At 43.3% G+C, this 15882-nt stretch overlaps 1 protein-coding gene across 1 annotated transcript; it reads left to right on the top strand.

Annotated features, from left to right (window-relative positions):
- The first annotated feature begins 6556 nt into the window (after positions 1 to 6556).
- On the top strand, positions 6557 to 14485 carry LOC123110625 (pentatricopeptide repeat-containing protein At3g29230). Its single transcript, XM_044531186.1, has 2 exons — positions 6557 to 9453; positions 9574 to 14485. The coding sequence occupies exon 1, from the start codon at positions 6722 to 6724 to the stop codon at positions 8537 to 8539; it is 1818 nt and encodes a 605-aa protein (XP_044387121.1). The 5' UTR covers positions 6557 to 6721; the 3' UTR covers positions 8540 to 9453; positions 9574 to 14485.
- Positions 14486 to 15882: the final 1397 nt, after the last annotated feature.

Genomic DNA, 15882 nt, shown 5'->3' on the forward strand with positions numbered 1-15882 from the left:
AGAAAAGGAGTTGAGAACCCCGTAGCTGATAACTTGTCTAGGCTTGAAAATGTGCTTGATGACCCACTACCTATTGATGATAGTTTTCCTGATGAGCAGTTGGCTGCAATAAATGTTTCTCATAACACTCCTTGATATGCTGACTATGCTAATTATATTGTTTCTAAATATTTACCACCTAGCTTTACATACCAACAAAAGAAAAAAAATTCTTCTATGATTTAAGACATTACTTTTGGGACGACCCACATCTTTATAAAGGAGTAGATGGTATTATTAGACGTTGTGTACCTGAGCATGAAATGGGACAAATCCTACGAAAATGTCACTCTAAAGCTTATGGAGGGCATCATGCGGGAGACAGAACTGCTCACAAGGTATTGCAATCTGGATTTTATTGGCATACTCTCTTCAAGGATGCTCATAAGTTCGTCTTATCTTATGATGAATGCTAAAGAATAGGTAATATCGGTAAGCGTCAAGAAATGCCTATGAATTATTCACTTGTTGTCGAACCATTTGATGTTTGGGGATTTGATTACATGGGACCTTTTCCTTCCTCTAATGGGTATACACATATTCTGGTTGTTGTTGATTATGTCACTAAGTGGTAGAAGCTATTCCAACCAGTAGTGCTGATCACAACACCTCTATTAAAATGCTTAAGGAAGTTATTTTCCCAAGGTTTGGAGTCCCTATATATTTAATGACTGATGGTGGTTCACACTTTATTCATTGTGCTTTCCATAGAATGCTTGCCATGTATGATGTTAACCATAGAATTGCATCACCTTATCATCCTCAGTCTAGTGGTCAAGTTGAACTTACCAATAGAGAAATAAAATTAATTTTGCAAAAGACTGTCAATAGGTCCTGGAAGAATTGGTCTAAGAAATTAGATGATGCACTTTGGGCTTATAGAACAACATATAAATCCTATGGGTATGTCTCCTTATAAAATGGTTCATGCAAAAGCTTGTCCTTTGCCTCTTGAGTCAGAACATAAAGCATATTGGGCAATCAAAGAACTCAACTATGATTTCAAACTTGCTGGTGAAAAGAGGTTATTTGATATTAGCTCATTAGATGAATGGAGAACCCAAGCTTATGAAAATGCCAGGTTATTCAAAGAAAAAGTTAAAAGATGGCATGATAAAAGAATCCAAAAGCATGAGTTCGAAGTTGGAGAATATGTTCTTTTGTACAATTCTCGTTTTAGATTCTTTGCAGGAAAACTCCTCTCCAAATGGGAAGGACCCTATGTTATCGAGGAGGTTTATCGGTCTGGAGCTATCAAAATTATAATGTTGAAGGTACTAATCCAAAGGTTGTTAATGGGCAACGAATAAAACATTATATCTCAGGTACGTCCATTAATGTTGAAAGTAATATTATCCAAACTTTGACACCGGAAGAACACATAAAAGAGTCCTTCCGAAACACTCCAAAATCGTGAAAAAGAGGAGGTATGTGATTCGGTAAGTAAACGGACTCCGAAAAATCCGCAAAAATATTTTTTTTGTTAGTTTTGGAATATAAAAAAATCATGAATCACTTTATAAATTTCTTCGTTTAACACTTCATCACAATTTTCATATTCATAAATCTCGAGCAAAACTTCATAAAGATAATCTAGTGAACTCAATTCTCTATTGATTGGTTCATTATAATTGGATCTTTTGAAAAGGTTAGCAAGTGGATGAAGATCCATATTAATAAATTTTTAGCAAGCGAAGATGCAAGCAAATAGAAGACACATGGCACACAAGCAAACAAAAGATCAAACAAGAAAAAGGCAAATGAAAAGAAGGCGAATAAAAAGGAAAATTTTGTGAAGTGGGGGAGATGAAAATGAGAGGCAAATGGCAAATAATGTAAATTGCAAGGAGAGGAGATGTTGATGATGTCTCCTCGACGACGGCGCTAGTGGTCCTTTCTTGATGGCTCGTGTCCGCGTTAGTTTTTCCCCGAAGAGGAAGGGATGATGCAGCACAACTATGGTAGGTATTTCCCTCAGTGCTGAAACCAATGTTATTGAACCAGTAGGAGAACCAAGAAACACTGTGTAAATGGTACCTGCACACAAAGAACAAATACTTGCAACCCCACGCGTAAGAGGGGTTGTCAATCCCTCTCGGGTAAAAGATAGATTGATTTGTATGATTTTGGATAGGTCTCTCGATAAAACAAAATAAAATAAATAAAGAAAAAGTGCAGCAAGGTATTTTTGGGTTTTTAGAATAATAGACCTAGAAATACAAGCAAATAAAAATAGATCTCGAAGCAAATATGATAAACAATAGACCCGGGGCCTGTAGATTTCACTAGTGGCTTCTCTCAAGAAAATAGCATACAGTGGGTAAACAAATTACTGTTGGGCAATTGATAGAACTTCAAATAACTATGACGATATCCAGGCAATGATCATTATATAGGCATCACGTCCAAGATTAGTAGACCGACTCTTGCCTGCATCTAGTACTATTACTCCATACATCGACCGCTATCCAGCATGCATCTAGTGTATTAAGTTCATGGAGAAATGGAGTAATGCAATAACAACGATGACATGATGTCGATAGGATATATTCATGTAGGAATAGACCCCATCTTGTTATCCTTAATAAAAACGATCAATACGTGTCTTGCAACACCTTCTGTCACTGGGAAAGAGCACTGCACAATCGAACCCATCACAAAACACCTATTCCCATGGCAAGAAAAATCGATCTAATCGGCCTAACTAAACCAAAGATTCGAAGAAGAAATACGAGGCTATAAGTAATCATGCATATAAGAGATCAATACTCAAATAACTTTCATGGATAAAATAGATCTGATCATAAACTCAAAGTTCATTGGACCCCAACAAACACACCGCAAAAAGAGTTACATCAAATAGATCTCCAAGAGACCATTGTATTGAGAATCAAAAGAGAGAAGAAGCCATCTAGCTACTGCCTACGGACCCATAGGTCTACAATGAGCTACTCACGCATCATCAAGGAGGCACCAATGAGGATGATGAACCCCTCCGTGATGGTGTCTAGATTGGATCTCATGGTTCTGGAACTTGCGGCGGCTGGAATTGTGTTTCGTCGACTCCCCTAGGGTTTGTAGAATATTTGGGTATTTATAGGGTAAAGAGGCAGTGCGGGAGGCCTCCAGGCACGCCCAGGTGGGTTGTGCCCCCCTCGGGGCACCCCTCTGGTACTTCTTTGGGCCATCTTGTGTCTTCTGGTCGAGAAAAAATCTCCAAAAAGTTTCACTGCGTTTGGACTCCGTTTGGTATTGATTTTTTGCCAAGTAAAAAAATAAGCAAAAAAACAGCAACTGGCACTGGGCACTATGTCAATAGCTTAGTCCCAAAAAATGATATAAAGCTACTATAAAATGATTGTAAAACATCCAAGAATGATAATATAACAACATGGAACAATCAAAAATGATTTGTCGTCCATGTTTTTTGCCGTTTGCCTCCCTAGGAAAGCTGATGGCAAATGTATTTCCCGTCCGCTGCACGAAAACAGACGGCAAAGAAGCTCATTGCTGCAACTTATAGTGCCGGACATGTTTGCCGTCCGCGGCTAATGACAAAGACCTTTGTCATCAGCTTTCTGGTCCTTTGCCATCTGCCATGGCAGACGACAAATTGGCTAATTCCTGTTGTGAGTAACCATGGGCCACTAAAGGGCCCAAAGGGACGAAAGGCCTCATATGGGCCGAAAGCCATCATGGGTCGTACATGGGCCGAAAGTGAAATGGGCTAGTATTATAATGGAAGTCCCACATGACAGTGTTGGGCCGAACTCGGAAAGGCCATAATGGGTCGTGAGTTATCGAGCCGTAAAATGGGCTATATGTGAACAGACCGTTAACAAGCTTTTGATGGGCCGACCCGCTAGCTTTTGACCAAGTCAAATGGGCAGGCCTTTGTAAGCTAAATGGGCCACTATTGGGCCGTGCCACGTGTCGACATATCATAGGCGCCTATCTGTCCCAATGGTGAGCTGACACATGGTTCCTGTGGCCAATGAGAATTTTACATGTGGAAAATCCCCATCAGTCTGGGCTGTTAATGGGTTATCGGATGCAAAACGGAACCCAATAGCTTAACGGCGACCCATTACGATGGAAGCCACGTGTCAGTTACCCTTGATGAAAACACTTCCAAGACACGGCATTTATCATCATGGAAGTGGACACTTCCGTGATGATAATTTCAGTATTGTCATGGAACACTTCTACGACAGCACATGTATGACTATCTTGATTCTATCACAAAATTTTCATGGATGTACATGCATGACAGAAAACGTTCCCTACTGTGACAAACACGTATCATCTCGGAAGTGTTTTTTTAGTGCTAGCTCAAGTGTTGTTGGTGATCATGTTTTCCGGATCTTAGGATATCGTTAAGTGTAACGATAGTCCTTAAACAACATTGAGAGTGTGATGTTAGAAGAATGATCATATTGAATCGACCCAGACTTGTTTGTTATACTTTGAGATAATATCATCAGATGTCAATTGTTATAACATGGAATATTAACATGTGATTTATTTCCTTGGACCATGAGAGTATCGTAGTCACTTCTTACCGTACGATGAACTTTGGGGTTGCTCAAACGCCATCTGTAACTTGGTAATCATAAATGACAACTTACATGTTCATCGGAAAGTTTGACAAGTGGAGAAGACCGTCCACAAACAATCCCTTGCAATCCGTGGAGATGCCGTGCTTTCAGTCTTTCGTTCGAGAGACCGTTCGTGGTCGGTTTGAGGGATCGTTCATCGATGGTTTGAGTGACTTCAAGTACGATAAACACTGTCTCGTCTTCTTCTGCCGCAACTCGAAGTTGATCCCATTCAAACCGCTATTGCATCTTCAGTGTTTTTGGCGGATCGTAGGGCGATTTTTTTTGTTTTTTCTACTACGTTTCCCAACACCCTGGGATTCGAACCCAGGTCTCCCATGTGGGGGTCTGCGCCGCTAGTCGGTGGCGAGGATTGTTTTGAGGAAGTGAAACGTTCGCTGTCTTTTGTCTTACAACAACCTAGTTTCACATTTGACATGGTAGCGATCTTGCACCGAGATTCATGCAATGATGGAAAAGGGGGTCGCTGCGAAATTCCCCATAGCTAACTGTTGTCAGTTGTTATTTCCATAAACTATTGGTGCAAAATTAAAGGAAGGAATTAACTTATGACATTGATGTATATTACTTCTGATGTTTAAATTTGCATCAATTTTATTTTTCATGCACGACATCGATGTAGATTACTTTTGATGTTCTTTATACCGTCATGATGTTTGATGAATAAATCGAAAGCTTTTCATAAAGAACGTTGTCAATCACATCAATTTACTTCAAATCATAACCCAAGTCCTAAGCTCCATGTCATGATCCTCAAATGATGCATCTTTTGTTTGTCATCAGCGATCGACTGTCCGGTGACATAGTTCCTCAACCCGGCCAACCATGGTTCATAGAAACTGATATTTTCATCCGTTGCAATGCACAAGCATTTGTGCTAGTTCAGAAAAAGGGCTTAATTCATGACTGAAGGATGGCGCAACAAAGCGCATGTCACCCTCTAGCCTACCTGGCGAACGGGATGGCATGACCCACCCTTAAACGGGTCGGGCATGACAATGCAAGCCGAGGCCCGTATAAGTGGGTCATGCCGGACCAACATGGATGCTTCGTCATGTGGCCCAGACACGACACATGAGTAAACGGACTGGCATGGGCCGACATTTGTGCCACATGATGCTTTTGAGTCAAATTGAGTTGTTTTTTAAAGACCTTTTTGGGCTGTTTTTCGAACCTATACATTATAAATAATTTTAATAAATATAAAATAAGCGGGCGCTTGCTGGCCCAACGCGCGTGCCTCGCCTCGTGGCCCAGGTCATGCATGTGACATGTTGGGCAAGCACGTAGACCTGGCCAAATGGATCAATACGGCCTAACCTGTGCTAACCGTGTTTGGCACGACACGACCCGTACATCCACGTTTACTAGACGGGTCATGCCGTGCTGGCCCACGTGCCTTGCTCCTCGGCCCAGGCACGACACATTTAGCAATCGGCCGACCCGTGGCACATTTAACACGTTTGGGCTGCGTGCTTTTCTGTCTGCTAGGCTATATTTTTGGGCCTATTGGATTGTTTCTTAGGTCATATATTCAAAAATTCAAAAAAAAAGTGCCGCGTGCCGGGCATTTGCCCATATAGGCTGTGTCGTGCGTGCTTCTACCACGAGAAGCACGGCCTGTTTGGCCAGCTATACCCTCTAGCTTGTCTCAAAAAAAAAGGCTATACCTTGTAGTGGAAAATAATTCTATGAGACCCATCCTGATGGATGACACGTAGCATTCACAAATCACAAAGCATCTACTCCACCCCCACCTGAAATCAGGGGGGGAGATTAGATACTTTGTGATTTGTGAATGCCACATGTCATCCATCAGAGCGGGTCTCACCTGTTTTATATGAGACCTGGTCTCATATAATTTTTTTTCCCCTTGTAGTAGCACACTGCCATCCAGGGAGAAGGTTTTTGGCGCTGACCCACATGTCATCGAGCAAGACCACATCCGCAGGGCCTTCTCCTGGCCTGAGCAGCTCCCCTTCCCTCTCCGGCAACAATTACCGCAAACCACCGCCCCCTCTCCGGCGGCAACCACAGCGGCGCCATAGCCAGTCCGAACGCCAATGTCCACCGCTGCCTCTGCGCTCCGGCCGGCGCCGCGGTGGGGTGCGCCGTCGCAGCGCCGGCTCGTTGAGCAGCACCTGGCGTCACTGCCCCACGGCCTCCAGCGCCTCCGCCACGTGCAGGAGCTCCACGCGCAGCTCCTCAAGCACGGTATCCACCTCGACCCGCTCACCGCCTCCAAGCTTATCTCCTCATACGCGCTCCAGCGCCGCCTCCCGGCATCCCGCCTCGTCTTCGCCTCCTTCCCCAATCGTCACGCCACCACCTTCCTCCCGAACACCCTTCTCCGCGCCTACGCGCTGAATGCCCTGCCCCACGCCGCGGTCTCTGTCTTCTCCGCCATGCCCCAGCGGGACAGCTTCACCTACTCCTTCCTCATCAAGGCGCTCTCCTCCGCGGGCTTGAACCCCCTCAGAGCGGTGCACTCCCACGTCGTTAAACTCGGGTCCATCGAGGACACCTATGTCGGGAACGCGCTGATCGACGCCTACTCCAAGAACGGCGGGTTTTTGGACGCCAGCAAGGTGTTCGAGGAAATGCCTAGACGGGATACTGTATCCTGGAACTCGGCCATGGCTGCGATGGTGCGACAGGGGGAGCTGGCAAGTGCGAGGAGGATGTTTGACGAGATGCCGGAGAAGGATACGGTAAGCTGGAACACCGTGCTGGACGGGTACACCAAGGCTGGGAAGATGGAGGAGGCGTTCGAGCTGTTTCAGTGCATGCCAGAGAGGAATGTGGTGTCGTGGTCGACGGTGGTGTCTGGTTACTGTAAGAAGGGTGACATGGAGATGGCTCGAGTGATCTTTGATAAGATGCCAACCAAGAACTTGGTAACGTGGACGATAATGGTCTCGGCATGTGCCCAGAATGGGCTTGTTGAGGAGGCTGGACGGTTGTTTACTCAGATGAAGGAAGCTGCTGTGGAACTTGATGTGGCTGCGGTTGTGAGTATCTTGGCTGCATGTGCAGAGTCAGGCTCGCTTGCTCTTGGGAAGAGGATTCACCGGTACGTGCGGACAAGGCAACTGGGGAGGTCGACCCATGTGTGCAATGCAATGATTGACATGTTTTGCAAGTGTGGATGCGTAAACCGGGCTGATTATGTCTTTGACACTGAAATAGCTGAGAAGGATTCAGTGTCATGGAACACCATAATTGGGGGATTTGCGATGCATGGGCATGGAGACAAGGCGCTGGACTTCTTTGCCCAAATGAAGCTACAAGGGTTCCGTCCTGATGCTGTGACAATGATCAACGTTCTTAGTGCATGCACACACATGGGGTTTGTGGAAGAGGGACGCCGGTATTTCTCCAATATGGAGAGGGACTATGGCATTGTGCCACAGATAGAGCATTATGGCTGCATGATTGACCTTCTTGGTCGTGGAGGGCTCATCGAGGAGGCTGTTGACCTGATAAAAAGCATGCCTTGGGACCCTAATGAGGTAATATGGGGGTCCCTTCTCAGTGCATGCCGACTGCACAAGAACGTGGAGTATGCAGAAATTGCAGTGAACGAGCTCAGTAAGCTGCAGCCCTCCAATGCAGGGAACTATGCTGTCCTTTCAAACATCTATGCAGAGGCTGGGCAGTGGAGTGACATGGCAAAGGCAAGGATGCAAATGAAAGGAACCGGGTCTCAGAAGTCAGCAGGATCAAGTTGGATTGAACTTGATGAGGCATTCCATGAGTTCACGGTGGGGGACAGAAAACACTCAGACTCGGACCAGATATCCGAGATGGTTGATAGGCTGAGTTCACATGTTAAGGATGTTGGCTGCCTTCCAACAGCTCATGAGCTGCTTGTGCAGTGAGTCCTTTGCCAAGGGTGTGCTAAATTGCTCATGTTGCAGTCACAAATGTGAAATGCTTTCGTGAGGTGTTAGCATTGCACGGTGCAATCTATGTAAGCAAGCACCGGCTCCAGTGAATCCTGCAATCAAGAAGATGCTGTGACGTGGTACAGAATTACCCACGATGGACTGTAAACCCAGACATGTGTTCAAGCATTTCTCAGCATGTGCTCTTCTGCCATCAGGTTTGCTCTGTCGAAAACTGCAACTATGTTAAGACGAAAGCTGGTGATGGGATGGACTGACAAAACACTACCTATACAGTGCTAGGTTAATTGAATAGTTCATAGGTTAGTACTTCTAGTGTTTCACTCAACTGGTTAATTGAAACCAAAACAAGCCATGAGGTAGGGTCTTCTAAAATATAAGGAAGTGAGAAGACCTCACATTAAAAAAGTAAGAAGTGATTTCTGTAGTTACATTGTAGCAGTAAGTGGTTATGTTGGAAAAGTAGAATAGTTGAGTGTTTTACAGTCGTTCATCCCATTTTTTGCATGTATCACTTTCATAAGAATGTTTTAGTGAGAAAAGCATACAATCTCCGTAATATTCTGATTCGGGTATTAAGCTTGTATCTCCTACAAAACCGTATAAATCATTCATTTGTACTTACTTTTTAAGTTTGTATTTCACACTTCTTAGATATGTTAGTGTCATGCTATGTTATGAGGTTTATTTTTTGTCTATTATCTTGTTTCTCTGTCTTCTGTTTCAACTTATAACTCACTGCTAAGACTGAAGAATCCTGATTTAGGTTGCTGTGATGCTTATGATAAATATTCAGCCTGATATTTTTTTGGTATGCATCTGGGTCATACCTGAATATTTAAGTTATCAAGAGGAATGTTTGGAACTTCAATAATTGGTTCACCAAGGTCAGACTGGTCCATGTCTTTTAAAAGTCATTGTTATGCTAAGAAATGGCTTGTAAGATGTTTTAGTTAGAAATTTAAAGATACACTCGTATAATATTTTATTCTGTAACATGCCTGCAGGTAGTGAGAAAGATATAATTGTGTGCGAAATAAGTTTCCGCATAATCAGTATTGAAGTTTTTTTAAAGAGATTTCGCCAAATTTTATATGGAGGTAACATGTAAATGTAATCTCCCTACAAAAATCAAGGTAGAGAATTGACTTGCCTTCTCCTTTTTTTCTCAGTAAGGCACCCGGAAATCAAATGTATCTTTTTTTAGAGAGACCATGCTGATGCTGGGTGACACACCCTGAAGCACATCCTACCAAGCCACAAACATATAGCAAGTCATATCACCCTGTAATGGTCAAATTATCTAGCAAATGCACCAAAGTACACCAGCTAAAAATCAAAGACAACTGAGATCATAGTACACAACACAAATCATAATGCACAATAAGGCCCTGTTTGGAACGAAGGAAAAACATAGGAATTTTGGAGGATATGATTCCTGTAGGAAATATTTCTTTGGTACCGTTTGGAACAAAGGAAAAGCTATCCCTACAATTCTTTGAAATTCCTATGGATTGGGCTATTTCATAGAAATTTTTGGAGGACCTCATGTTTTCTTCTCCTTGTGTCTAGATTCCTGTGAATTTCCTGCATGACATCCAAACGAGAGTTTTGGAGTTTTCCTGTAGGAATCCAGGATACGTGGCATCCAGGATTCTCCAGTTTAGGTATAGTTTTCAGACGCAACTGGCTGCACTTTCTCGTTATTTTTTCATAGATTTTGGGTGTTTCTAATAAATTCTATGGGCTGCAAACACCTCAACGGTGCTCCAAACACTAAGTTACCAACATACACTTTCTGGTAAAAAATACTCCCTCTATAAACTAATATAAGAGTGTTTAGATAACTAAAATAGTAATCTAACGCTCTTATATTAGTTTACGGAGGGAGTGTCATTTAGCAAAGATCTTTCGATAGAAGGTGGGTGGCGCGGTTCACCACCTATGATGTTTGGGTGGCCCATCCCTACTCCTTCCGTAGCGGTTTGGTCTCTTTCACTTGCATGGTCAGTGCTAATGACGGCAAGGTGGTGCAATGCCTTCGGGGTTTCGATGGTGTGTTGGTGTGTGTGGTGGTGTTTGTCTCCCATTCCGCCAACTTGGCGACTGGTGGGGGACTTTGTGCCCTTTGTATCTGGTTCTTGCTTGGTTTCCTTTAATTAACTGGGCAACTCTCTTCATCTTTATGAAATAAAGTAAACCCCTACCCCTCTTGAGGTGTTATTAAAAGAGACTCTAAGTGCATCGGGCTAAATGACAAGAAAGTATGACTAAAGAGAGCAAAGCTTTTAGGTCATTCTTTATCTTTAGTTGGCTCAGAACAGCCAACAAAAACCAGTTTTAAGTTGTCATCGACATTGGAGTCTTCACTGCATCGTACTGTACATAATAGTCTCAGTTTGCTTGAGATGTTCTTTGAAGTGTAATAGACCATACTAAGTTTTAGTCTGGGTGTTCGATCTTTCGCTTTCCACACCTCGCCTAGTTCCTGCCTTTGAGTCTTGTAACAGTACTCTTTATATATATAAGGATTTTGATTGACTGACAGAACAAGCCAGCTCAGAATCTTTGCTACGTTTGCAAGAGACGATCATGAAATGATGAACCTATTTTCCAGTGCTTCTTGTTTCTTCTTAACATGCCTGAAAAAGGAGACATAAATAGGAATATTTTTGTTGGAGTACTATATATATATAGTTGTGTAGCCTTTTGTATTTCCCCATTGTATAAAGGGCTTTCTGCACATTTTCTGCACTTGTACATGGCCTATGACCCCATTGAAACACAAGCTGCATCTGTACAGTTTCTAAGCTCCCAGGATTGCAGCGTTGTGGTTGATTGAGGCTTTTAGCCGCTTCGTGGCCCCACCTGTAACTGTAAGTGTATATGCGCTTTAGTCGGTTTGACCGCACGTCGGTTCTCTTCCCTTTCCAACCTATCTGCTAGCCCCTTCCCTGAATCCCGATCCCCTTCCGCGTCCCCCTTCCACCGTGTCGCCGCCTCCGCCACCGCGCCTACCTCCTCTTCGATGTTGCGCCACACCCAGTTCCCCGTCCACCTTCGCTCCTCCCCGCGCCCTCTCCTCTGCTCCTTTGTGCCGGTCGCTGAGACTTGCCTCTACCGGTCTATGGTGCTGGCGCTGGGGATCCGTTCCGCGCGGCGCTTGTTCGCCTCGGCTCAGCGTTCGCAAATGATTCTTCCTTAACCTCATCTGCAGCGCCACTAACCCACTGCCGCGCCACCCGGCTCATCTCTCGTTGTCCACGGCGAGGCAATGGCCGGCGGCAGCGACGCTAGGGGCATGTAGAGCAGGCGGTGCGGGAAGTTTCCACGGCCCTAGCCCAGCAGTATGGTGGCGACGAGGGAGTTCGAACTGGCGATGTGCTTGTCGCGAAGTGGGAAGGTCATCAATTCCAAAGCATTGATGCGCTCGATCTGGTGGCTCTGTGCCTCAGCTGCACACCAACCCAACGACCACTATGGCGAGCTTGGAACCCCTCCCTGCTTTAGGCTACATAATTATCTTCCTAATTTGCTCAAAGGTATATGTATTGTGGCCCTCAGAAGCAGTTCTAACATTCTTAGTGTTATGCTGTGAATGGCATAATGAATAACTCAAAATGCAGGTCATTATTTTACAATCATTACTATTATAATCTCCATCTTCATGAGTGATATGTTGCATATCCGCTAATAAAAGGTTGTTCCTCTATTGTTTCTGGGTTACCTAGCTATTTTTCAGTTTTGCATTCCTTTATGTATGAATTGTACTATACAGGAAGCATCAGATCAATTCCCCCCCTCCATCTTAGAATGTCTCAAGTCTCATGCCAAGAATGGCAACTGCAGAGTAAGAGTTGTAGTACACACAGTGCCCATGATACCAGTGGATGCAGCCTGTGAGCTGTGCTCTGCCCTGATGCTTAGGGTAAACTAATCAATTTTTCTGAAATTGTACCTCATGTTATCCATGTTCAGTTTGGACGTTCTTTGCTAATTAAGATGATTTCTTCCTGTTATGTTTCGTAACATTTTCTCAATGTGGTTTTAACGATCATTGGGGTTCTAACTGAGACAAAAGTTCAGGTGAGAACTTCAGAATAATCCCAAGTTCAGGTAAGCACTCCGGGAGTTCGCCCACATCCAAATGGTATGTGCAAAACCTCTTATTCGCACTGCTCATGGAGTTATAGATAGCATCCACATCATGAGATTTTGTAACAACGTTCTAAAATTTGCAGTGAATGACATAGGAAATTAAGATATGGCATGCAGTTGAGATTATAAGAGTTTGTCACACTAAACAAATTTATCTAATGCTTAGTGAATTTCCCATGTATTGATTTTGTGTGACCTGCAACTGTTAGAACTGTTATCAGCTTTGGTCTGGATTACCATATACACATAACAAATCTGAACTGGTAACAATTTATGTTTCTAGGTTGCAGCACCTTACTACTTTGTGTAGAATCAAATTACTCTTTGTAGCTACCGAGTCCCATTCTTGATGGTGAAATTCTTCACTGTCCTTTTTAGTCTGCTTCAGATGTCAGGATAGATGTACCATTTGGAAGTGGCAGAAACCAAGTCGCTCCTGACATCATAATTTTGTTGGAACGTCAAATTGTTCTGACGACCCATAAAATATATTTCTGCCAATATTATGTCGTGCTGTGATATGGGACTTCTCACCTGAACTTTTGTCACAGTTATTCTAAAGAGAACACAATTTTTTTTTGGCCCTTATCTAAAGATTAAGTCAGTTACTTCCAGACTTCCAGTTATGTGTAGGTATAAAAGCAAAGAGTTTCTTGTATCCATAAGATATTATTAATTGTATTAGTAGCACACTCTTGAGCTTTCAAATGCTTGGATGACGGTAGTAATATTTTTCTTTATTGCAGGATGGTTGAGATTCTTTTCAATGTACCATGCTTCTCATTTAGTCCTGAACTGCTTAAATACCTAGTATATTCATTTTTTGAGAAAGTACAAAGTAGTGTGCAAGATATTTTGGTGAAACCCATAATCAGGTTGTTTGTTTACTTGTTGTCCATCTAGGTCATAGGTGCGTATAAGAATTATTGGTATATCTATGTAGAAGAAGAGAGCCTACTGTATATGCACAGGGCGTATCATATCTTTTAATGTGAACAAGCTACAGTAAATGCAATGTTGTAAATTCAAGATTTTCTTCAAAGTGATCCTTTTGCTTTTATTGGAGTTTCTCATTGCTTCCAATTTTTAGTGTAATCAGTTCTCCCTTTAAGGTCGTGAATTTGTTCCATCTCCAGATATGTATGCTTCCTTATTTTATATTTACATATATGCCAGTGAAGTTGTCTGTGGACTTCTCTTTGCAATTAGAAAACATTGTCTTCTTAGTTTGTCGCAGTGAACACAACAAGTTATTTAGGCCAAATTATACTTTATTTTGGAAGTCAATAAGCCAAGATTTCAACTTTTCTTCTGTTTTCAAAGCTTTAGCATCGGAATACGTTCTGAATCGGCACCGTTGATATGTGCTTAAATTGTTTGCTTGCTTCTTGCAGGTGCATACTCTATCAGATGTCGGTACCACTTACCATGTTGTAAATCGCGAACCAACGGAATTGGACTTGAGCTGAATGATTTTCTTCATTTTTATTGCGAGCAGATTCTTTTTCCTACTATTAGGACTATGCACTTTTATAGTCATTTGTCTCCTCTTGCTGTCATAAAGTTACAGCAGTCTAGAGATACTTAAAAGTTTGTTGTCCTTTAGGCCTATGATGATGATGATTGATGAGCCATGCTGATCATAGGAATACCTTCATATTTTAAGAGCTCGATTTTTTTTATAAGTATAGATACTTGTGGGCATGAAAAATGATGGTCTGCATGTATATTTGATGGTTTAATCTCCTTCTCGCATTGTGATGCGTGACATCTCAGTCATTTTCATTTTGTGGTTGATGCTCACATCGATGTTGTGCAATGTTTTTATTGCTATGGATCCTAGGAACGACCAGTTTAAAGCTTCCTAATTTCAGTACTGCTTGAGAAGGGTTCCTCTTGATGCTTACATGCACATCCAAGCCAGGGAAGGACAAAATCCTTGAGCAGAGCTGTTGAATTTTCTTATGATGATCAAATGAGTTATCTGTCCACATTTTTATGTTTAGAACATGGTTTCCTAGGTCGCCTGGTCCAAATGCTTTATCATTTTGTCATATTGATATTGATTTGCCTGCTCTATTATATACCTGGGTATGGAGCTTCTAGGTGTTTATGTGCCAAGATCCAATGAAGTGAGGATCGGGTGGCGAGGCCGACACGGCGGCTCACGGACTGGTTGGTCAGGGTGTTGGTGAACATCACCAATGAGGCCAGAATCTCCATAAGGGAGTAGCAGGGGACGGCGGCAACAATGACTTCTAGCGATGCTGCAGTCGTGGCCTTGACAGAATAGGGCAGATGACCCAGCCTGCACAACCCACTGTTGTGGCTTGAGTGCATGGGTTGCGGGTGCTCGATGTGATCCATTTTTCACTGTTGGAACTCACTCAATTTAGCACCTCATGGCAAATGCGGATTCACCACTTTTCAGTGTAGTATCATCCGAGTGATGGCTGGCTGTTGTGCTCTGAAAATTGAAGCCAAAGAAAGGACGGTAGCAACAAAGACGACAAAGTCCATTTATTCGAAGCAGAGATGGAGCAGTCACTGTGAAGTGGCAACTTATAACTTTAGAAGTCTGTGAGCTAACATTTTTGTTAATTCCTTTTCTCATTAATGTATTTTTTGTCTATCAAAACACAAAGTGGGCCACTCTGTCGAATACAGCAGGACAATGGGAGCACTTTTGGCTATACTACTAGCTTGGGGTTCGTCCTATACGTTCGTTCACTATAGTACCATGGAGTGGAGAGGTGAGGCAATACGGATGAAAATCCTGTCAGGTTCTTGCTAGGCCGGCGGCGATGGCGCCCATGGGTGTCATTCCCCTCCTTGGAGGCGTCGCTGAGTGTGTCGGCTTTTCCCTCGCTCGCTTGGTGTGGTAGTTGTCTCTGGGTGAAAGCCTTGATCTAGAGTAGGATCGGCACGATGGCGGTGTCTTCGACGTCATCTCTCCGTCGAGAGCATCGTTCTTGAAGACGAGGTCCTATGTTGCGCTCCTCCTGTGTGTGCGGTTGCCCATGATTGAGCTACTGCGGCGCAATGTACGACCGTCTCTGGTGAATCCAAGATGATGGCTTCCTTGAGTCGAACCAAGTCTTGCCATCCTCTTTCCATCTCCTTTGGGCATAAAGGGGGATGGTGCGTCTGACAAGGGA

The sequence above is a fragment of the Triticum aestivum genome, chromosome 5B, assembly GCF_018294505.1.
Source record: "Triticum aestivum cultivar Chinese Spring chromosome 5B, IWGSC CS RefSeq v2.1, whole genome shotgun sequence".
NCBI classification, from domain to species: domain Eukaryota; kingdom Viridiplantae; phylum Streptophyta; class Magnoliopsida; order Poales; family Poaceae; genus Triticum; species Triticum aestivum.